This window comes from Microcaecilia unicolor, chromosome 1 (genome assembly GCF_901765095.1).
Source record: "Microcaecilia unicolor chromosome 1, aMicUni1.1, whole genome shotgun sequence".
Taxonomy (NCBI): domain Eukaryota; kingdom Metazoa; phylum Chordata; class Amphibia; order Gymnophiona; family Siphonopidae; genus Microcaecilia; species Microcaecilia unicolor.
Window position 1 is genome coordinate 510,298,139 of NC_044031.1, and position 23,907 is coordinate 510,322,045.

Consider the following 23,907-nt stretch of genomic DNA (forward strand, 5'->3'; position numbering starts at 1 on the left):
TTTTACAAAGCCGAGCTACTGATTCCTGGTGCGGCAAATGAGAGGAAGCCCATTCAATTCCTATGGGCTTCCTCTCATTTGCCATGCTGGAACAGCTAGCGCGGATTTGTAAAAGGAGCCCTAAGTATATCAAGACTGTGGTGTTTGCTCATGTTAACTGAGTTGATGTGTTAAGAAATTCTCATTTCTTATATGTATAAGAGGTGTATATAGAGGCCTATGTACATAGTTTTATAAACTTGTTTTATTTATTAACCATCCCTGTTCATAGCAGTTTTTTAAAACTTTTCCTGGGGGGAGTATAGAGTAATCCCACCTGCTAACACTTTTCTTCCCAGGTGGAGGCAACCAAGCGTCAACTGAGTAAGGGTTTGACAGAGACTGCCCATGGGAGGCTCCAGCTCAGTTGGGCCCTGGATCCAGGATTGCTTATAAGGGGGCATTACACTAATAATTATTTTACATATTCAAATTTGTTACATTTTGATTTGTGAAGTAATCTGCCAGTGGTAATACTCAAATCGATAGCTGAGAAAAGCATCATGGAACATTTACAAATGCATAAACAGACGTCTTTGTAGATCGTGATACTTTTTAAAAGACCAAGAAAATAATGTAGTATATAAGATTTTATTTCCATGCCTGATAACTAAATACTCCAAGTTAATTATCCTTCCGGCACGTCACAAATATTAAAAGGTAAAGAAAACGGTCCTCAAATTCTACTTGAGAATGTTATTAGTCACATTTGGGAGGAAGTGTAGAATAGCAGAGAAGGGACATTAATACAAGACTCTCCTCTACAACGGATTGTGTGACTTTGGGCAAGTTGCTCTGTTTGTGCCCTTCAGTTTATCCTGCAGTATCTTAATATAATCATTACTGCTAACGAACCAAAAATGTGCTGCCATACCATCAGCTTTAGAGCTCACTTGATTTACTTTACAGAAAGTTATAAAAGGTGCTGCAACCCTGTATGTCTGACAAATATTATATGTATTCAAATTATTATTAACATTTATCCTATATTACATGGGAGAAGCTAACAATCCTGCACACTAATATACAATTATTCTTAATTCTGTATTTAAAATCAATACTTCCTCCTGACTGACAATTCTTGGTTTAAAGCACCAAGAAGGCAATTCTATAACTTGGCACCTCAATTTAAGCATTGCAATGGAGTGCACTTAGCAGCAATTTTCTAATTGTACTTAGGAATGCCAAAATCGATACAGAATATTAGAACAGACCCACACTGACATACCAAAATTTAGGCATGAGCTTTTACGCCATGTCAATGACAGATGTAAAGGGTCACACCTCAGTGTACCAAATGATATACATAACTAATAGTATCCCTTTTATTGTTCTACTGTATACTGCATAGATAAGTAACTTTATAGTTGGCTTATCAAACAATGATGAACTATTCCATGCTTATGATCTGCCTACGCTCCTGCCATTTTTATGCCCATCTTGGAATTACACATTTTTTAGAACAAACTCTAGTGCACTTGTGTGTGAAATCACCAATTAAAGGCACCTTTGGCATAAATGACACATAGTTCTAGGTGTGAAATTATAGAATTGCCCCACAGGAGTTTCTTATCCTTACACTGCCCCAGGTACAAAATAAGTACATGCATATAATTTATTTATTACATTTGTACCCCGCGCTTTCCCGCTCATCGCAGGCTCAATGCGGCTTACATAGTAACGAGAATACAATATGTAGTATCAAAATCAACAAAGGAGGTATATGGTAGGACAAATGAACAAGGGGTAAATGGGATAAAAGAGGTATGAGAGAAAGGATAGGGATAGGTAAGGAAGTGGAGCGATAAAGAAGAGGTAGGGGAAGAGCATGTAAGATAAGAAAGTTGGTAGGAGGTAATTCCTGAGTCATTGTTGTTAATGATTAGATGAACCGGTAAATGGATGGGTTGCTTATGTTTGCTTATGGTAGGTCAAGTCATTCGGGTAAATCTGTTTGAATAGATGGGTTTTCAATAGTTTCCTAAAGGGAAGGTATTCATTAGTTGATCGAATGTATCTGGGTAGAGCGTTCCAGAGTTGGGATCCCAGGTAGGGGAAGTTAGATGCATGATATGTAATCTGCTTTGATTGTAACCACTGAAAGGCAGTATGTTAAAGCCAAACCATCCCATATCAAGAGAACTCAGTTTGTTGGAAATATTTGGAATAATATGCCTGGGGATAGGCATTCTGAACAAATGTGAAATATGAGTTCACCGGGTTAAGGATCTACATATTTCCTTACCATTCAGACTACTCTGCTCAAAATTATTTATATTACATTTGTCTAGCACATGAGTTCGTTTATAATTCAGAGTATGAGTCCCACATCTGTGATTATATCACAGCCACATACTGAAAACAGTAATAACTCTCACTTTTTACAAAATTATTTGTAAAACATACCAGTTGCTTTTCTTTTGCATCAGACTGAAAAATGAAATCATTCTCTCCCCCTGTGGTTCGCCAAGTTAACAACCTTCGAAGAAAAAAAAAGAAGCTTCAGTATCACTACACCATACATAATTAAAATACGGCACCATCAAATCCCATAAGCAATTTTCAGAACATTTCATTTCATTCTATTTTTATAAAACACCTACTATGTTTGCAGCACATGAGTAAAATTTTGAAAAAAATGTATATTTACAAAAAATGTATTCAAAATGTTCAATAATTTAATAATGCAGTGTGAAGGCTGAACTGTGGGCAGGGGAATTTTGTCTTCTTGCCATCAAGTCCACGTCATCACAGCCAGCATGTTGTTGCTTTTCAAACTTTTTCTACTCAGGACCAATGAGACCGTGTGTTAAATAAGTGGGGAAAACATGGAGTATAGCTCATGGAATTATTTTCATCCTCTTTCCATGTGTGTGCATGTGTATCTGTGTTGTCTCTGGGTTTCTCTCTGACCTGGAAAGGTCAGGAGAGGGGCAGTCTAAAAGGATCCATTCCCATTATTCTATTGGCTTGGAACTAATAAAAAAAAAATGAAACCAAGTGTGATATCACTTCCAAAAATTAGATAACACTGAACAGATTTCAAAGGGTAGATTTTACTGTTTAAGCACAGGACACCACTGCTCCAAGGCAACAAGCATTATTTTATTAATATTTTCAATGCAATAATGTGAAATAAGCTAAAGAAAATCAGGAAAAAAATCATAAATAACATTATTATAGGATATGAAACACAATGCGACAGAGATAAATATTCCAGCACACAATATAAAGAGGAGAAAAAGAGAACCATTAATTATGATTCAGAAGTACCAAAAAAACCCTCAAGAAGTTGCTGCCAAATTTAAATCTAAAGACTCCATATTTTAATATACCCCTTGAACCTAGATACAAAGAGAAAAAAAAATCAAATACATACCAATACAGTCATTCTGAGATTGGAGCTGGCACAGGCAGGAGTGATCCACTGTCACTCCTACCCGTATAGGCTCCAATTTCAAAATGGCTGCAGCGACCGTCAGCTGTAAACTTGTAAGGTGGCCACAAAGTCGCAGTAGACATTTTGTCTCTGGAGATGGCATGGGCAGGAGCAAGTGGGGATCACTCCTGCCCCACCAATGCCATCTACTCTCCCTATCACTCCCTTATAGATCCTATGTACATGTCCCAAAGCGCTCAAATTCAGATACTGTTTTCATCTCCACCATTTCCACCAGGAGGCCGCTCCACGAATTCACCACCCTTTCCATGAAGAAGTATTTCCTCAGCTTACTTCTGAGTCTATCCCCTTTCACCTTCATCCTATGCCCCCTCGTTCCTTAGCTTCCTTTCAACTGAGAGAATGTACATGTATGCAGCATAGGTATTTAAATGTCTGTATCATATCTCCGTTCACTTTCTTATAAATTTACATATTGAAATCTTTAAATTTGTCCCCATATGCTTTATGACAAAGACCACTGACCATTTTAGTAGCCACCCTCTGGACAGACTCCATCTTGTTTATATATTTTTGAAGGTGCAGTCTCCAGAACAGCATATAATATTCTAGATGAGGTCTCACCAGAGTCTTATACAGGGGCATCATCACCTTCTTTTTCCTACTGGCCATTCCTCTCCCTATGCAACCGAAGCATCCTTCTAGCTTTCACTGTCACCTTTTCTACCTGTTTAGCCACCTTAAGATCATCACATATGATCATACCCAAGTCCTGCTCCTCTTTTGTGAAGAAAAGTTCTTCACCTCCTAAACAGTTCCATTCCCTCGGGTTTTTGCAGCCCAAATGCATGACCCTACATTTTTTAGTATTAAATCTAAGCTGCCAAATTCCAGGGAGTGGGAGCTTCTTTGGTTGGGGGGGGGGGGAGCAAGGGAGTAAATGCTGTATCCATTTGGGGACTGGGCAAGTTTCTGTTTCAGTCAAAACTGAGTGGCAAATTTCGGCCACAAATTCGTTTTGGCCAAAAGTGGAAGGAAAAAACAGGCTTTGGTCACTCTCTATTTGACACTTTAAAAAAAAGTGGTTAAAAATGTTCAATCTCAAAAATTAAAAAGAGATGAACAAGATAACTTGAAAGGATCAATTTATCAATAGTCTAATCCTAATTTTTTGAAAAAAACATAAGAGAGGAAGAGTAGTAGAAGTAATAAGGAAGACAGAAGGTTCTTTTCAATTATAAAATGAGTCCATGAGGTCCACAGAGATCAACTGACGTGGAAACTGAGAGATGTGAGGACTATGAGAAACCAAAAGCACACTAAGGAGTAACTCTGGTGATGCACATGCATCCCTCTACCCCTCTTCTCACGTTGTCCAACTTATAAGAATAAGAATTTTAGTGTTTGGGGGGCTTTTTTGCTTCAATTTTATTTTTTAATTTTAGAGAAAATTTGGCACAGTCATGGACAAAAAAGGCAGAGCATATTGACCATTTCTAATCTGGAACAAGGATGATACAGGAAACAGTGTTCCCCCCCAATAATAAATCTGTCAAATAGAGTTTTAGTAGTGACTGACGAAAAAGTGTTATGTTTAAATCTTCTTTATTCAAGTAACCAGCAATCAGAATACAATGCCAAATGCAATATTTCAAACAAACCGATTCTCACATTATCAAACCCCCTCCCTCCTCTTAACTTCCCCATCCCTCCCTCCCCAACTTCTATCCCCCTCCCACCCTTCAGCACAAGAATTCCAGTCTGCCAACTTATCACTGCCCATGACCGGTGACCTCTAATTTATAATTCTACTTCTCGCTGCTGGTTGTAGTGTCCCAAACGTTCGCCCATGTTTTTTGCAGCTGCTCTCCCTCCCGAGAGGATAGATCCTGAATGCCACGTCTTTCCAACTTCAATAATTCAATCATTTGTATTCTCCACACTCCTACGGAGGGTGCCATGCTTTCTCTCCAAAACAGCAGTATGGTTCTCTTCCCCATCAGCATAGCCCTCCGCAGGAAGGGGCGGAAGCCCGCCAGGACTGGCCCCGCGCATTTGTACTCTCCAAAAAGGATCAAAGGCTGTCTCTGAATTGTACGGCCCCAGTACTGCCCTATCTCCGCCAGGATATGTGTCCAAAGCTGTGTTACATGTGGACAGGACCAGAACATGTGTCCTAGCAGAGCTGGAGCCTGGCCACACCACAGACATGCATCTGAGTCACCAAAGCCAGCCTTGAAAGCTTGTGCTGGCGAGATGTACATTCTGAGGGTAAATTTGTACTGCATCTCCCAATAATGAGTGAAGACGGACGTGCATTGTATGGAGGACAAGAAACTGCGTATAATCTCTCCTGTTACATCAGGCATCAAGTCTTTTGCCCAGCGGTGTGCTGCAGTGAGGAAATCTATGTCCTCTGTTGAGTCCTGTAAGAATCTATGATGGTATTTCAGGGGCACCGGATTCTGCGCTCCCAGTGTCAATGCTGTGTTTAGAGTATCTTGCATGTCCTCACTCAAATTGATCCATCCCAATGCTGTTATATAGTGGTGAACTTGAAGGTATGCAAAGCAGTCCGCCTCTGAAAACTTATACTCCAGCTGTAATTCCTCGAAGGGCCTCACCTTGCCCTCCTCTGTCACCAATTGAAACACATACTGTATTCCAAGATGTCGCTAGCGGCGGAAAGCTGCCGAGGACCCCTCCGGAAAGTCCGGGTTGTGAAACAAGGGCAAAAAGGGGGTCACCCTCCAGTCAAATTTGTGTCGCCTGCAGAGCCACCTCCAGGCCGCTCTCGCTGATGCAATGAAGGGGTTCTTCCCTCTCCCCATTTCCAGCCCTCCCCCCGTTGAATGTAACCTCCATCCTAAGTGTGTATTGGGACTTGATGCTTTCTCAATGTCTAACACTGAAAAGTCTGATTTCCCCACCAGCCAGTCCCTGATATGTCTCATGGAGCATGCTATCGTGAGGTACCGTATGTTGAGCAGCCCCATTCCATCCTGTGATCTAGGTTTCTGTAAGATGTTTACTGGAAGTCTGGGTCTCTTCCCATTCCACAAAACGTTCTGTGTTAACCTACGGAGCGCCCGCTCCTCCCCCCTCCTCAGGTAGATCGGCAGCATCTGGAACGTATAAAGCCACTTTGGGGCTATCATCATATTAAATAAGCCTATGTGGCCCGAGAGGGAAAGAGGGCAAGCACCCCACAATTTCAATAACTGTCTAGTAGTGGTCATCAATGGTTGTATATTGATCTCATACAAGGATTCCAGTGTAGATGGAATGATAACCCCAAGATATCTAAGCTGGTGTTCCGCCCACTGCAAGGGGAGTGGGCCATTCCAATTTTGTTTCAGCGACTCTTCTAGGGGCAAGGCCAGAGATTTAGTCTGGTTGAGCTTATACCCTGAAAGCTGGCCATAGTCAGCTATGGTCTTAAGAAGACTTTCCAATGAGACCTTCAGGTCGCTCAGTAGTACCATCACATCATCAGCATACGCAAGCACCTTGAGTTCCCTCCCGCCCACCCTGATGCCCTTTATGCTCTCTTGTGCTCGTATCTCTGTCAAGAAAAAGTGTTAAATAAACGTCTATCCTTTATCTCTATTGGTAAATGTAGCATCTTTCAAACAATAACCAACATCTTAAGATGATCTCAAAACAGATTCTGTTGTGAAAGATAAATCAAGGTGGGTGCATCCAGGTCCTCAACACCCTTTGCTATATTCATTTCAAAAAATGTTTTTGGAATATATTGTACAATTAGAAAAATAAAAACGATCCAAACAGGAAAACATGGTATTTAAAGGACCTATCAAAATAGTGACACTGTAATAAAACCGGCTGACAAAGGTTGGAAGTGGAGGTTTTGAATAGGATAGATTTAACTGCTGAGACAAAGAGACAGCCGTCAGAAAATGAAACATTCTTCTTTGCACAGATTCAACATCTGAAATACAAAATAAAATTGATTCTTTGTTAAAGAGAGAGTTTTTTTTTTTTTTTTGCTTCAAAGTATCTCATTCTATTATTCTTACAATGTATGTATTACCTAAGACATATGTGTTGTGTAATTCTCCAAGTTGGCCTATCATTTCAACAATAGGGTCAGTGTTTGTTGATTATTTTCTTTGCCCTCTGTTTCCTTTTATCTCCTCATATGTGTGGGATTCTTTGCACGTTATACAACTCTTATAGAACTTTTCATTTCAGAAGAATGTAATCCTAGACAGCTTTGGTAACAAGGCTCTATATACAAATATCCCTCAGGAACATGCAATTGTGACAGCTGAGACTGCCTTATCTAACAAACCATGGCATGTGAGGATTCCACTCAGTTTATTGTAGAGATTGTTAAGAAGGCATAACAGAATTTAAAAAAAAAGTATGGTATTTTAAAAAATAAATTAAGGGAACAGCTATGGGTGCCTCCATGGCCCTGGACCTAGCTAATCTGTATGTAGCTAAGTTTGAAAGTCAATATCTTAAGACACATTCATTTTCTGAGCATGTTCCTCTATGGAAACCCAAGGAGTAGAGGATAACACACTGACTTCCACACATGGGGAGCGTCGATAAGAGTGTTCTTTATAAGAACGCTCTTGTCAACACTCCTAGTGTGGCAGTCAGTGTGTTATCCTCGACTCCACTGGTTTCTCTGGACTCACGTAGAGACTACATTACTGTTTTTCTTTGGATTTTTGGTTTCCTCTATGGAAGCACCATATAAACATTTTGTGTGTCTTATTTAACCAAGAAGAAACAACATTCCAGTTCTTTAATATACCAACCTAAACCATAAAAATGTTTAGTATGTTCTCATGCTTGAGATGAATTACAGTTATAAACAGATTCTGTACCTGGATATTCTAATTATGCATGATACTTTAGGGTTTCCTACTACTATTTATCATGAACCAACTGGCCAAAAATCGAAGTTACTCACCTGTGGCAGTTGTTCTCCGAGGACAGCAGGCCAATTATTCTCACATATGAGTGTTGTCATTCAACGGAGCCCCGTGCGGACACTAATGCATATTGCTTTTTGAAAGTTCCAGTAGAGTTGCATACACGAGCGTCTTTCCGCCCAGCATGTGAGCGTGGCTCCATCAGTCTAATGACATAGCTGAACAAGACAACTCCTAGGGGAGGTGGGAAGGTATGTGAGAATACTTGGCCTGCTGTCCTCAGAGAGCACCTGCTACAGGTGAGCAGTTTCTCTTTCTCTGAGGACAAGCAGGGCAGATGTATTCTCACATGTGGGAATTCCTAGCTCCAGGCTCACTGAAAACAACAATGCTAGCACAACAGAGACATCACAGCTTTGCAAATCTCCTAGATGGAGATTATCTTAAGTGGGCTATCGACGTAGCCACGGCTCTGACATTATGAGCTGTAACATAACCCTCAAAAGTCAGCCCAGCCTCGGCATAAGTGAAGGAGATGCAATCTGCTAGCCAAGTGGAAAGTGTGCACTAGCCGATGACTACCCCCATCCTGTCTGGATCAAAAGAAACAAAATCTGGGTGGACTGTCTATGGGTTTTAGTCTGCTCCAGATAGAAGTCTAAGGCTCACTTGCAGTCTAAGGTGTGCAGTGCGTTTTCACCAGGATAAGTATGAGGTTTTGGGAAGTATATTGGCAGGTGACTGGTTAAGATGGAAGTCTGACACTACCATACAAACATAAGAATAGCCATACTGGGTCAGACCAATGGTCCATCTAGCACAGTATCCTGTTTTCCAAACAGTGGCCAAGCCAGGTCACAAGCACCTGGCAGGAACTTAGGGTGTGTGTGAAGAACTATTCTGTTGTGACGAAACTTCATGTAAGGTGGATCAGCTACTAGGGCCTGAAACTCACCGACTCTGTAAGATGAAGTGACTGCCACCAAAAACACTACTTTCCAGATCATGCGCTCAAGGCACAATCCTCCTGAAGGAGTTGTTTGACAGGTCTGGGCTGTCAAAAAAAAGCCAGACCTGTCGAACAGGGCTGAAGGCCCCCCATGCCATCCCAGATGTGAGGGGCTGTAGGTCTGGTGGACCTCCAGCCCCCCTCCACCTCAACCCCCTGACAGAGGCAAACCCGGCCTCACCGACATGCTCTGATCATCAGGCGGGAGCAAACGTGGGTGCTAGTATTGTGCTATTGGCCTCTAGCGCCGGCGTTTGCTTTTGATCACTTGCCCGATTGCACTGATGTACCCTTACAGAGTTGGTTTTCAAACTAGACTTAGAAAGGTGCAGGAGGAGGAAGTTAATCATAAGCGGTTTCCCACTGTTGTATTTGCCTCCAACACAACTAATCGAAAAACAAAAGGGGTCCTTATAGTTTTTCCAGCTGCTCTCCCATGGCAAACACATAATACTATATCTGATAAAGAAGGCAGATATCTCGTAGTTACAGCATCCCTATATAACACTCAATATACCATGTTATCAATTTATGCACCTAATGAGGGGCAAGGATCCTTTTTAGCAGATGTGGAGAGGGTTTTACAATGCCATGCACAGTAACAATTAGTGATGGGGGTGACTTTAATCTTACAATAGACCCGCCACTAGATAATTCAATAGGGCAGGTATATATATGCTAAGCGGGATAGAACCATACTTAAAAGCTTTCTGGCACGCTGGGGGCTGGTTGACCTCTGGCGCGGGAATCATGGTCAAGAGAGGGATTACACATACTTCTCCCCTAAGTACAATATATATTCCAGGATTGACCTCTGGGTGGGGGGACGGGGCTATAGCACGTAATCTGCAAGCAGTAACTACTGAACTACGCACATGGTCTGATCACTCCCCGGTGGTACTGACTCTGGGAACAATAAATATACCTAAGGACCCCAGATATTGGTGGCTTAATGAGACGTTATTACAAGACCCACAGAACATATCTACTGTGGAGAAGCACATTGTGGAATATCTAGAATTCAATGACCTAAGAGAGATACAACCACCTATTTTATGGGAAGGCTTAAAAGCAGTCCTTCGTGGACACATGATAGCACAGTTGGAGAAGCTGCACAAAGCGGATCCCTCTGACCTCAAGTGAGCTGAAACATTGCATCAGCTCAGATGAAAGCTTAATGAGGTTCAAATGGCTAAGCTTTCCGGCTCAATTGCAACGGGTGCAGCAGGAGCACTTTGAATTTGGTGACAAAGCTAGTAGGTTATTAGCTTGCAAATTAAAGAAACAAGCCCAACGCAACCATTATCTTTAACATTAAAAACACCTCGGGGGTGCAGTGCAGCCAGTTGGAGCAAATTCGGGAGGCTTTCTATGATTACTATACAGAACTCTACTCACCTGAAGTAGTTCCATCTCCATTGGCCATAGAAGACTACCTCCAGGAGGTCAGTCTTCCGCAGCTATTGTAGGGAGAGACAGCATCGCTATCTGCACCCATAACAATAGATGATATTGAATGGGCAATCTCAGACCTTCCCCACAATAAGACCCCCGGCCCAGATGGCTTCCCCACCAGGTTTTATGAACGGTTTGTTAAGCGATTGGCTCCTATATTGCTGAGAGTATTCACCTTCTTTGATACTGCACAGGAACTGCCCCACTCCTGGAGACTGGCAGCGGTTACATTGCTGTTGAAGCCGGGGAAAGATCCCCAGCAGTGTGGCTCCTAAAGACCAATTTTCCTCTTAAATACAGACTATAAAATCTTTACAAAGATCCTAGCTCGTAGACTTCAGATGGTACTGCCTCGGTTGATACATGAGGACCAGGCAGGGTTTATTACGGGTTGCAAGACTCATGATAACATTAGATGCTTGCTACACATAATTCAACAGGCAAGAGATGATCCGACACCAGCGTTGTTGCTCTCGATTGATGCTGAAAAAGCTTTCGACAGGGTGAACTGGTCATTCTTGTTTGCGGTCCTGAAGCATGTGGGGATAGGGGGGGTGCTACATGGCGTGGCTCAAATTGCTGTATACAAGCCAGTTAGCAATTTTAAAAATAAATGGCACACATACTAAACCCTTGGAGCTCCACAGGGGAACCAGACAGGGTTGTGAAATTTCTCCACTACTATTTGCTTTGTCCATCAAACCATTTGCTAGCTTGATTAGGGGGAACCCTGGGATTAGGGGCCTGGTCAGGGGACAAAGGGAACATAAAATTATGCTATTTGCAGATAATGTGCTCCTGACCTTATCCCACCCGGAGTCCTCTGTGCAACAGGCCATGGAAACCATTACACAATATGGTCAATTAACAGAGTTTAAGATCAACATTACCAAATCAGAAATCCTTAACCTCACTGTTCCCTCACAGGAAATTCCTCAGCTAAAAGCTGCCTTCCCTTTATCTGGGCCGCTAAATCTATTAAATACCTGGGGATAAACATAACACCCACTGTGGAGGGCTTATTCTCAGCTAACTACCCTAAGATGACAGTGGAACTTTTTGCGGAGCTCGACAGGTGGGAGGGACTAACAATATCATCGACAGGGCGTATTCATGCAATCAAAATGATGTTGCTTCCTAAATTATTATATCTATTTCTAGCTCTACTGATCCCAATTCCTCGCAGTTTTTTTGCTCAACTTAATCGCAAAATGTTTGCTTACATCTGGCGGAAGCGCTCACCTTGGGTGTGCCGGGCCATGATGTACCAGACACACGCTGGGGGGGGGGGGGGGGGGGGGGGGGGGGGTGGTATGGGCGTCCCCAATTTCTATCTGTACTATCAAGCGGCCCAGCTGAAAGTATTAGCGGATTGGACTCTGGCTGCTACTAAGAAATGGCTCCACTGGGAGCGAGCCTGGCTGGGGAGTGATTTATTGGCTATAATGCGGAGAGCCACTTGCTTTCCACATGGTACCATATACGGAAACAATTCTTTCTAGATCAGAAATACTACTTGCAGACAGCTATTCGTTGGACCCTGGGTTTTCCCTTGGGCTCCTCAGAACCGGTATATGAACGGTGGGCCCGGGCGGGTCTGTATACTCTGGGACCGGTATGGGCTAATGGGAGGATACTTAATTTTGAAGAACTCCAAGAGGAATATGGGTTGGTTGAAAGTGACCTCTTTTATTATAAGCTGCAAGGGAGGAACTGGACATAACCGAAACAGCATTAGAAAAGGCCCTACGGAAATGGGGGGGGGGGGGGGGGTAAAGGAAGTGTATCTCGTTTATATCTAGCTCTACTATTCTACACTAACCCCCAATTATATTAGATGAAAGATGGGAGGTAGAATTACAGAGCACCCACCCATGGGAAACTTGGTCGAGGGGGTATAGATTCTTGCTCAAACCATCTTTAGCTCAGTCTATGGTAGAAAATGGTTTTAAAATGTTGTACTGGTGGTATTACACCCAATGTATCCCAAGGTATCTGCAGACTGTTGGCGTAACTGTGGTGTTCGGGGCTCCTTCTTACACATATGGTGGGAGTGCCCGATGGCACAGTCTTACTGGAAATAAGTGCTCCGGATGGTCCATCAAGTGTTGCAACAACATTATCCTTGCAAAGCGGAATACTGCCTGCTACATTTTAAACCTCCGGAGATTCGTGTCTCCCAACATAAGCTTGCAATTCATTTTTTTGTTGCTGCAAAGCTGTCTTTGGCAAGGGCTTGGAAACGACAGACTCTACCTTCCATGCAACTTATACTGCATAAAGTGGACTACTTATACCAAATGTCAAAACTTACTGCAATGAGAAGAGGCTACAAGGTGGCTTTTAAAAACCTTTGGCAGCCCTATGAACAGTCGAAAGCACAGTTGTCATCGCCACCATGATGTCCAGGGGAAGAGGGGGAGGGGGAAACTACATGACTAAGTGTATTAATTTCTGTATGGGTTAACAGTTTTTTCAGCTATATTATGTATGGCATTATAGAATTTTCAATAAAAAAAATCCCCCTCCCCCCCCAAAAAAAAGAAAGGTGCAGGAGCTATTCAAGCAGTTTTTTGTAGGGCAAGTATGAGGATTTAGGACCTTGCCCTCACACCAGACAGCAAACCTCCTCTATTTAAAAGAATAATATTTTTCCTGGAAGCAAGATAGATTCTGGAAACACCCTCAGGCAGATTCTATTCTCTCATCATCCAGGCAGTGAGGGCCAGGGACTGGAGGTTGGGGTGCTGAAGAAACCTCTCATTCTTCATGATGAGGGTTGGAAAACAGTCTAATTTCCATAGATTTTCCGAGGACAATTCAATAAGTGGTGGGAACCAGATCTACCTCAGTCACTATTGGGCGATTAGGATAATAGTTCCCTGATCTTGCTCGAGTTTCAGCAAAGTCTTTTCTATGAGACATATGGGAGGGTATACATATAGAAGACTCTCTCCGCAATGGAGGAGAAAGGCATCTGACGCTAGTCTGTTATGCGATCTGAGCCTGGAACAGAACTGAGGGATTTTTCTTGATGAGAAGAGTGGCAAAAAGATCTACTGAGGAATGCCCCAATCTTGGAAGATCTTGCGGGCTATGCCCATGCTAAGAGACCACGCGTGAGGTTGCATTACCCTGCTCAATCTGTTCGCCAGGTTGTTTTCTTTGCCAGTAAGGTACATGGCCCATTGCCACATCCCCACTGCTTCCTGACAGAAGGGGTAGGATCTAATACTTCCCTGCTTGCTCACATAGGGCCCAACATTCAGCGCTATTTAACTGACCAGGAATGGCTCCTGGCCGGTTAAATAGTGCTTAGCTGGCTAAGTACTAATATTCAGCGCGAGATAGCTGGTTATCTCTGCTGAATATTAGCGCTTAGCACATAGTAGGTAGCTGTGAATATTCAAGCACTGGCTGGCTAAGTTTAGCGGGCAAATCGGACTGCCTAAATAGCAGTCTGATCTTTACCTGCTATTAACTTAACCGGCCTGTGCTGAATATTTACATAACCGGTTAAGTTAAAGCCAGCCAAAAATACCCCCAGATATTCAATATTGGACACCCGAAATGGCCCGGCATTGAATATCCATGCTCAGTTCCAGCAGCTAACCATACTGCCTAACAGTGGCTGAATATCAGGGGGATAGTACCTCGCAATCTGGCTGTTGGTTTGAATATGAACAATTTGGTTCTGCAGCTGATCTCTGAAAGCCTTTACAGCGTTTCATATGGCACTTAGCTACAGGAGGTTGATGTGGAGATCTGTCTCCTGGGTGTGAAGTCCATTCACATGAGCTCACCATCCGAAATTGGATGCATCCGTTGTCAACACCTTTTGAGGTGGTGGAATTTGGAATGGTAGTCCCACAGTCAAATTCAATCAAATTGTCCACCAGAGTAGGGAGTGAACTAGCTCTGGTGAAACCTGGATGACATCCACTAGGTTCCCCGTGGCTTGAGACCACTGGGAAGCTAGAGTCTACTGGGTCCCTCTCAAATGGGAGGTAAGCCATGGGATAACATGCAATGTGGAGGCCATGTGGCCTAGTAATCTTAGCACCTGCCGAGATGTGGCCTAGTAATCTCAGATCTGCCGAGATGTGACCTACTTGCTGCTGCAGACCTGCAAGGTGAGAGCAACTGCGGCATTTGCTCTCACTTGTGGCAGCAAAGCCTGAACTTGCACTGTATAAGCAGGGCTCTTATGTATTCCAATTGTTGTACTGGGTGCAGGTGGGACTTGGGGCAGCTTATAACAAACCCTAGCAGCTCCGGCACACAAATAGTTCTCTGCATGGACTCCTGAGCTCCCTCTTGTGATGTGCTCTTGACTAGCCAATTGTCCAAGTAGGGAAACACAAATTCCCAGTCTGTGTACAATGCTGTGACTACTGCTAAGCACTTGGTAAAGACCCTGGGAGCTGACAAGAGGCCAAAAGGCAGAATGTGATACTGCATGCCAGAGACTTCAAATAAATGCTTGTAGAGAGCTAGTAGGTCTGGATGTGGGCAATAAGCATCAAGGCCCGATAAAGCTTCCTCTCAAATGAGTCAAGAGTCCGGTCCTCTCTACCTGAGAAAGCTGAGGCAAGAGTCCTTGAACTTCTGGGCCTTTTGAGGGTGGATTCGATGATCAAGGAGTGGTGAGGCAGTTTGAATCCGGGAGCCTTTTGGATACGATATGGCATATCCACCTTCTTTGGAACAATCTGCACCAAGAGGGCAGATTCCCAGCTCTTCTTCAGTGCATCCTTTAGGATAGGGTGTAGCTGAACTGTGACCTCTGCCTTGGGAAGAGAGTCATAATGTAAGACCTATAGCATCTTAGCCATAGGCTCCTCCTCTGTTTCCAACTTAAAAGGGACGGTAGAAGTCATTTCCTTAACAAAACCGGTGAGAGAGAGACCCTCAGGTGGGGATTTATGCCTCTCCTGTGGCTGGGAGGGGATCAGAAGGGATACCATAGGACTCCTCTTCCAAGAAGCAATGTGGATCCTTCTCTCACTCCCATGAATGGTCTAGATCAGACTCCTCAAAGTACTCTGGATGGACTAAGTCTGTGCTTGCCCCAGCTCAGTAGGACCCTGCCCACACCCCAAAGGGCACCAAGGTACAGCCCTACTTTCAGAATCCAGAGAAACACCCTCTCCCTCTGCCGAAAGAAGACTGCATGGGTCTGGGTCAACGTTGATGCCCCGTGATGCACCGGCATTGAAGTCTGTTCCACAGGCAGAGCTTGGGGCTCAGCTGCAGCTGGCGCAAGCAAGTTCGATGCCTGAGTAATGTGCAGCTGAAACATCTTCGCCACCTCCTCCCTGATCATGGACCAATACCAGTCACTGAAAGTAGCCGTTGGTAAAGGCTGCGAAGCCAGTTCAAGGACAGCATGGGGAATAGTTGGTGTCGAACCAGAAACTGAGATCTGGCTGCATGGAGACTGTTGCACTGGTACCTCCACTAAGGAGGGGTCCTCTCGGCACCGATACTTCTCAGGTGCTGGCAATGCCGAAGCCCCAGAGCTTCCAGCACTGTGCTTTCAAGGGGCTGATGCCGATGCTTCTTGAACTTCCCTTAACGCTCAGCAGTGTGATCCCTTGGTGCCAATGAGGATGACATCAAATCCTCAGTGTTGGGTCCAATGCCGACCGGTTTCAGGGCTTACTAACAGTGCCCAATGCCAAGAGATGTGGCGATCTTCTTGATGCTGGTGCATTCCCAGTGGTAGAAACAGTCTGAGCAGCCATCGAGATTGATGCTTCTGGTGCCGATGTCGAAGGATCAGCCTTTAAGAAGTCAAAGTTTCTCATGCTGGACCTGGCACACTCTGTGTTTTTAGCCTCATTTGCAAACAGAGAGAACAAAAATCAGCCTCATGGTCAAATCTTAGGCACCTGTTGTACCAATTGTGCAGAGCTGTGATAGAATTTAACCAATTATATTGGGTGCATCTTTTGAAGCCTCTAGGGGCCTTCTTCAACATCGAGAAAAGAATCGCGGCTAAATTAAACTCCTCAATTTTGAAATAAAAAAAGGGCTAGACTTAAATTGAAGCTGGTGCTGAGGTCTAAGCGGGCCTAATGAGCTGTGCAAAAAAAGGAAGAAAACTTGAAGGGCTGAAAAAAAAACCCTCAGAAAATTACTGGGAAGGAAAACAAATGAAACAATTAGTTAAGTGAGGATAGAAAAAGTAGTAACTGCATGGGAAGGCACTCAAAAAAGTTGAGAAACAGCGCTGAGGGGAGACTGAGAAAAACGCGACCTCCCAGCTCTGAGGAAAAAAGAAGACTGAGGGACCCGCACATGCGTGGTGGAATGCTGCTAAAACTTTCTTAAAACAACATGTGCTAGTCAGCATCTGCACCAGGCTCTGTTGGATGACATCACCCACATGTAAGAATACACATGGCCTGCTTGTCCTTGGAGAACAAACTTTTACATTAGAAGAGCCATTATATGCACCCACTAAAGGAGAATCTACCTACCAGCTAAATTTTGAGAATAAGACAGTTGTGGACCACAGAAGAAGAATTTCATAATCTCACAAAGGATATGATCTAGAGAGTTTTAGACAGAAGATAGCCTTTAGAAACACATCATTGGGTATCACCTTGTAGGGTTGTCTCATCGTCAAAAATTATAAAATGGTTCACGTAGAACAACCCCTAAAAACGTCATTTGTCCCTTTTAGTTTTCTTACTTATCAGGTAAAATAAAAGATATTATCAAAAATCACTAGCACCTGATACAAGAGTTGGAGTTTTTCAAAGATAAGCAAAGATAACCCCCGGATTCTATATAGTGCAACTTAAATTGCTCGTGCAAATCCAATCATATTCTGGATTTGTGCATCAAACATAATTAGCTAATCGGCACTGATACTTGCCAATAAACACACAATTATTGACACTATTTGGCATTCATTAGAATTTAGGTTCACAACTAAGTGTATTCTGTAATGTGATGTGCGTAAATTCTAAATCACATAGATGAAAAGGAGGTGTGGCCATGGGCATGGACTGGGCATTTCTAAAATCTATGTGCATTGTTAAAGAATACACCGTCTACGCCTAATTTAGGCGTCGACATTTACACCAAGTTTTACTTGTTGTAACTGCCTGCAACTAAATTTAGTCACACAGACGGTTGCTCGGCGTATTCTATAAACCATTTGGAAATTTAGGCGTACTTTATAGAATACGCCTAGGTGTACTTTGTTCGGTGCCAATTTTTTAGTCCATAATGTTGGTTTTTACAAGAGGGTGTAATTTGAGAGAGAGATTGGTTTCCTCATCATTTTCTGAGAAAAATTCTTCAATATTACTGAGCATTTCAAGCTTGGTAGATGAATTATTTGTACTGTTACCCTGCAAATTAAAAACTCCATACATCCACATAACAAAACATAATGTGCCAAAATCAATTACTAATTATGAAACTAAAAATGTGGTATTATTGTATTATATGCCCCTTCAAATTATTATATATTGATAAGACAAAGAGAAAATGTAGAGTTCAGTTACTGTAGCATAGGGCCTGCATTACGTGTAAACAATTTTTATTGGTTACAAAACAAACAACAATCAAAAAGAAATCGAACACTGTATTCAGCTTGAGTGTTCCAGGAAAAATAACAACAAATCTATCATCAACATTAAAGGCAATTCAAGCCAATACAACCAGTTTTACAAATATTCCCCACACCATTCAGAGCAAAAAGCAGAATGGATGGCCTTGGTTCCTAAGGTCTTCCATCCCACAGCCTGACTTTCAAAATTAGAAGGGGGATCATTCCCCTTCATTCTACTGATGGAATCCCCCCAAAAGCTTCCTCTACCAAGCCGCATACTCCCTAGCTCCCTCTCCACTAGTAGATGCCCCCTACAAGATATTTAGGATCAAGCTATGCACTCTAGGAGGCAAAAATTGTAAACATTTGAAGCTTAAGGTTGAGACCTTTGTCTTTGGCTTCTAATAGAAGAAGGGAGAGAAAGAAATTCCTCCAGTGCCAGTGAGTTGGTGCTGTGTTCTGCAGCCATGTTTGCAAAATACATTTTTCCCCCAACACATAACCCTTACATAAAAGTGATTTAGCTCCCCTCCTCTTTACTCCCAATACATCCGTATTCCCCAACAGCCAACCCACTGGAGACAGCCCCCACCCTGTGGTTCAGCAAGTACTCCATATTGTGCCATTCCATACAAAACGTTTGATTCTTGCTCCAAGACCAAAGGGAACACATTGAGGTATTACCTATAGTCTTACATCTAGGACAGAGAGAAGCTGTATATTAGGCCTGATATGCTTGATTTTGAGAAAATATGCTCTGTAGATCAATTGAAACTTGCACTCTCGCAAAGTAGCACTATGCACCTGGGCTGGAATAATTTGAATTTGGGTCATAATTTTAGCTATCCTCCATAGGGCCTGCATTAATAGAAGAGTTGAGAATAAACCGCTAGTAGATCACTGTAAGGAAAAGGGACATTCATTAAATGATCTTAAATATTGTCCTCAATCATGGAGAGAAGATTGCAAGTGCTACCGGCTGCTGTTTGGGAGAGTGCTGGCTGGCTGCATGAGGGGAGGAAATCTTCAGCTGCAGGATTTAGTGATCCCTGTCAGCCATAGCAAGTGCGTCACAATTTAGGGTGGACCCCGGCCTACCTGGGGCCACCTGTGGATATGTCACTGACACAGCCAAACTATGGCAATCACTGAATGCATCTTTGGACTGCTCAAGACACAACTTAAGTACCTAGATAGATCTCAAGGAGAGCTGCTCTACAAACTTGAAAATGTCTGCCAGATATTCATGGCTTGCTGTATCCTACAAAACCTTGCACTAAAGCAAAAACTACTAGTCCTTGAGGGAGGAAGAATGGACACCACAAGCACCACCAACACCAGAGCATGCACATCAGGCACTGCAACAAGGAATGAACTCATACACCATTCATTTCTATGACAGTATATTTGCCATACCAGAACAAGTGAAGCATGTATACAATGCAATATCATCCAAACACTGCCCATTCCCATCCCATCAGTGAGGGCCCCCATAACCATGCATGCCAATAATAATCACTCCACTATAATAACTACTCTACAAATTAGATGGACCCTGCAATTTTTTCATGCTATTATAACCTCTGTTTCTGTATTCTACAAAGAAATGACATACAATTTGATATGGAAAGAATTTGTTGTTTATGCTTCTATACAAGATAAAATTGGTACTGTTTATTTTACTCAAACAAATGTATTATCAATCCCAAAGCATCAAACATACAAATGGCAAGTGACTGTACTCACTTGCAAATGCGCAGTACAGACTTCCCTCTCTGTCCCACCCTCGCGTCAAGACGTCATGATGTCAGAGGGCGGAACAGAGAGGGAAACGGAGTCGAATTGTCGGACGCTGACGCCTGGAAAGGAACATCGCGCAAAACAACCTCCACCCTTCCCCCCATCCCCGCCGCCGCTCCCGCCCCCCTCACTGACCTGACAGCGCCTCTCACCTCCGTGTGGAAGCGCTGCAGGCAGCAGCACAGCGATCTGCTGCTGCCTGTAGCGCTTTCACACGAAGGTGAGAGGCACTGTCAGGTCAGTGCAGGGGGCCCAGCATGGAGGGGGGAGGGAGCGGCGGCGATGAGGGTAGCTGGACATTGGGGGAGGGCAGGGGGGAGAGGCCATGGTTGCTGGACTTGGGGTGAGAGCAGGGCACAGAGGAGGGTTGCTGGACATGGGGGAGGCCAAGGGAAAGAGGAGGGTCGCTGGATATGGGGGGGGGAGGGGGGAGGCCAGGGGAGAGAGGAGGGCTGCAATACTCGCCCATTTTTACGGGCTTAACGGCTAGTACTATATATATATAAAAAAGAAAATGTTATCTTACGTGTGTGGGATTGTGGTTTTGAAGATATCCAACATACAGCTGCACGTTTTATCCCAAATTTCCAAGGTAAACTTTTCCCCATTCAGAATAACAACATTCTCCAAACAGTTGGTACCAGAACGAGCTAGCTGCTCATTGTCTAAAATGAAATACAAGTGAGTTTTATCAATTTTAGTCAGCACAGGGAACTACTACCATGGTATACAATATCTTGTCTGTTAAACAGTCAGAGGCATAATCAGGGTCCATGCATGTAAAAAGTGAAATTATGTATCTAAAACGTCAAATATACACATACTAGATTTTGAACACAGAAATGTTGTGGCCTTTATGAAGGCAATTCTATATAGGTACTTCCATTTAGGTGGCTTGATGCCACATGGTGAGCACCTATTCTTTAACAGCAACTAGGTACCCAGATTCCTAGCATAATCTGGTATCAGCGTACCTTAACGTGGCCACAGTTAAATCAGCCACAGACATGACGTAGCTGTGGTTGAGTAAATGCAGGGTTGCGCATAGTAAGAACTATTCTGTAATTTATGCTCCTAAGTGGGAGAGCTTCCTATGCTCTGTCCTCAGACAAAATGGGCCAGAATACTTATAAAGAATAAGCTAGCCCTTTACATACCTTTGAGACCACTAAGGTCCTCTCAAGGATCATCACTATCTGTCTCCTCATAAAAAAAAAATTGCACAATGTGATACCTACCAGCGAGCCTTCTCAGAAGTAGCCCCCTCACTCTGGAATTTACTCTCAGTGGGGCTACGTATAACTTGAGACTACTTCAGGAAGCAGGTGAAAGCCTGGCTCTTCTCCCAAGCCTTTAATACATAAGGCGACTATTAGAGAATGACACAGGGACGGGGACTTACAGTACCTGTGGGGACAGAGCTTGCGGGGACGGGGAAGGGGGGGGGGACTGATCCCACAGGGACGGGGAAGGGATGGGGACAGAGCCCATGGGGACAAATTTTCTACTTTGAAGACTGTTAATGAACTGGACTGTTATTTATGAGTGAAGTAGACAACAATATTTTGATTTTTTGAAAAACATGCTGGCCACAACTAGCAAAATTTGCATGAGGGATCCTGTATATCCTGCTACCAGCACATCTTCTAAAAAGACATCTTCTATTGCAGGAAGGACTGTGGAAGACAGGAGAGCTAGACTGAATCCTGAGATTGTTGATGACTTCTTATTCATCCACAGATTAAAAAATCATAATAGTGCTTCATAGGGCATATTTCTCCCCTCTAGGGCATACAGAACAGGTTATATTTTGTACCTCTGGACATTTTAACAGGGTGCATTAAGATTCCTTGGGGTAGTAGAAATCAGCTATTGCTGGGGTTGGAAGGGTAGAGGGTGGTGGTGGTGGTGAGGGGGGTTATTATAGCTGCTCGCTGTTATTATTGTTTTCTATTTGTAATTTATACACAATAGTTACACAGTATATTGTTCCTTTTTATACTTTAATAAAAAGATTTTTAAAAAAATCATAATTGTTCGAGGCTTCTGCAGATGAGGATGGGATGGGGATAGAACCTGGGGGGACAATGTGGGGGTGGAGACAGAACCCATGGAGATGGGGTGGGGGTGGGGACCAACTTTGTCCATGTGTCATTCTCTACTAACTATACACTCATTCTGCACTTGGACTAGCTTGCAAAACACTGTAATTTAGTTCAGTTCCTTAAACCTTAACTGCACAAAAATCTTGTTTTGAGTTTAGCCACCCATCTATTTATCCGAACTCATTCTGTACCATGCATCTTGCCCCCTCTATATATCTGCACTTGGCTCCTCAGCTATATGGTAAGCCATATTGTAGAAAAGCATTAGTATTATAGCAATGTTATTTGACTGTTCTAATTGTGTTCTTATTAGATATTTCATTAGTATTATGCTGACATCGTATTATATCTCTGTTATTTGAATTTCAGTGCTATTAAACGTGTATATTTTTGATCCTGTTTCATGGTAGTCCTATTATTAGGTTTCAATTTGCTGTTTTCAAGTTTACTTCATTTATTGTATTTATATTTATACTTTGGTTATTTTACTATTTAAAACCGTACCTGCTGTATACCACCTTGGGTGAATCTCTTCATAAAGGCGGTTAATAAATCCCAATAAATAAATACACCCCCCTTTGCATTTACATGCTATGCCACTTAACACACGTTGTTACAGAATAGTGTTTAAGTGACCTGCTGCCACTTTCACAGGCAGGGCCGGTCATAGCAAGTGCGGGGCCCTGTGCAGACCAATTTGATGGGGCCTCATCCTAGCTCCGACCCCATCCTAGCTCCAGGGCCGGCCACCCCTCCCTGCGAGCTCCAGGGCCCGGCCCCCCTCCCTCCAAGCTCCAGGGCTGCTCCCTCCTTCCCAGCTCCAAGGCCCCGCCTCCCTCCTTCCCAGCTCCAGTCCTCCTCCTTTTGAATTTTAAAAGTTACCTCGTCGGGTTACAGGCAGTGGCAGGAGTGAAAAGAGTGCGAGCTCAGCTGCTCGGCGCTTTAGGAGTCTTCCTTTCCCTCTCTCAGCTCTGGTCCCGCCCTCATTTCCTGTTTCCACAAGGTCGGGACCAGAGCTGAGAGAGGGAAGGGAAGGCTCCTGAAAAACTGAGCAGCTTGCGCACGCTTTTCACTCCTGCCGCTGCCTGTAACCAAACGAGGTAACTTTTAAAATTCAGAGGGAGGGGGACTGGAACTCGGACGGTCGGGGGAAGGGCAGAAGCGCGCCACGCAGGGCCCCCTTGAGCGCAAGGCCCTATGCGGTTGTCTCGGTCGCCTCGGCCTAAGACTGGCCCTGTTCACAGGTAAGTTTACAATTATGTTCATAAGTGCTAGAGTTCTGTATGTTTACTTGCAAAGGGGCGTCTAAATATGAGCACCCAGTTACAGAATTGCCCTTCATGTGGCTAATTTTGTACATACAAATAAAGAGGTGTCATTCTAGAGAAACGTTTGTGATAAACACACGAGGATGGCATATTTTCAACAGTTTATTCATGTATATTTTGTCATATTTCATATACATATTTGTAACAAGCATTTAAAATGGTAAGTTGCAGCAAGCCTTTTCAGACTTGTTGGATGGTAGTATGATATTTTGGGGCTTGTATGTTTTCTAATTTTTCTAGTGTGTGGATTCTGACAAATGGATGCCAGAGGCGGCAGAGGCAACACAGCAT

General features: G+C 43.3%; 1 protein-coding gene across 2 annotated transcripts in view; it reads right to left on the reverse strand.

Moving 5' to 3' along the window:
* The window catches only part of ARFGEF1 (ADP ribosylation factor guanine nucleotide exchange factor 1), a 456,734-nt gene that overhangs the window by 64,988 nt on the left and 367,839 nt on the right, over nucleotides 1-23,907 (reverse strand). For both annotated transcript variants that reach the window (XM_030215298.1, XM_030215307.1), the window contains exons 32-33: nucleotides 20,710-20,848; nucleotides 2,446-2,518 (exon numbers count right to left, since the gene is read on the reverse strand). In XM_030215298.1, coding sequence (XP_030071158.1) covers nucleotides 2,446-2,518; nucleotides 20,710-20,848 — 212 coding nt within the window. The remainder of the gene's footprint in view (nucleotides 1-2,445; nucleotides 2,519-20,709; nucleotides 20,849-23,907) is intronic.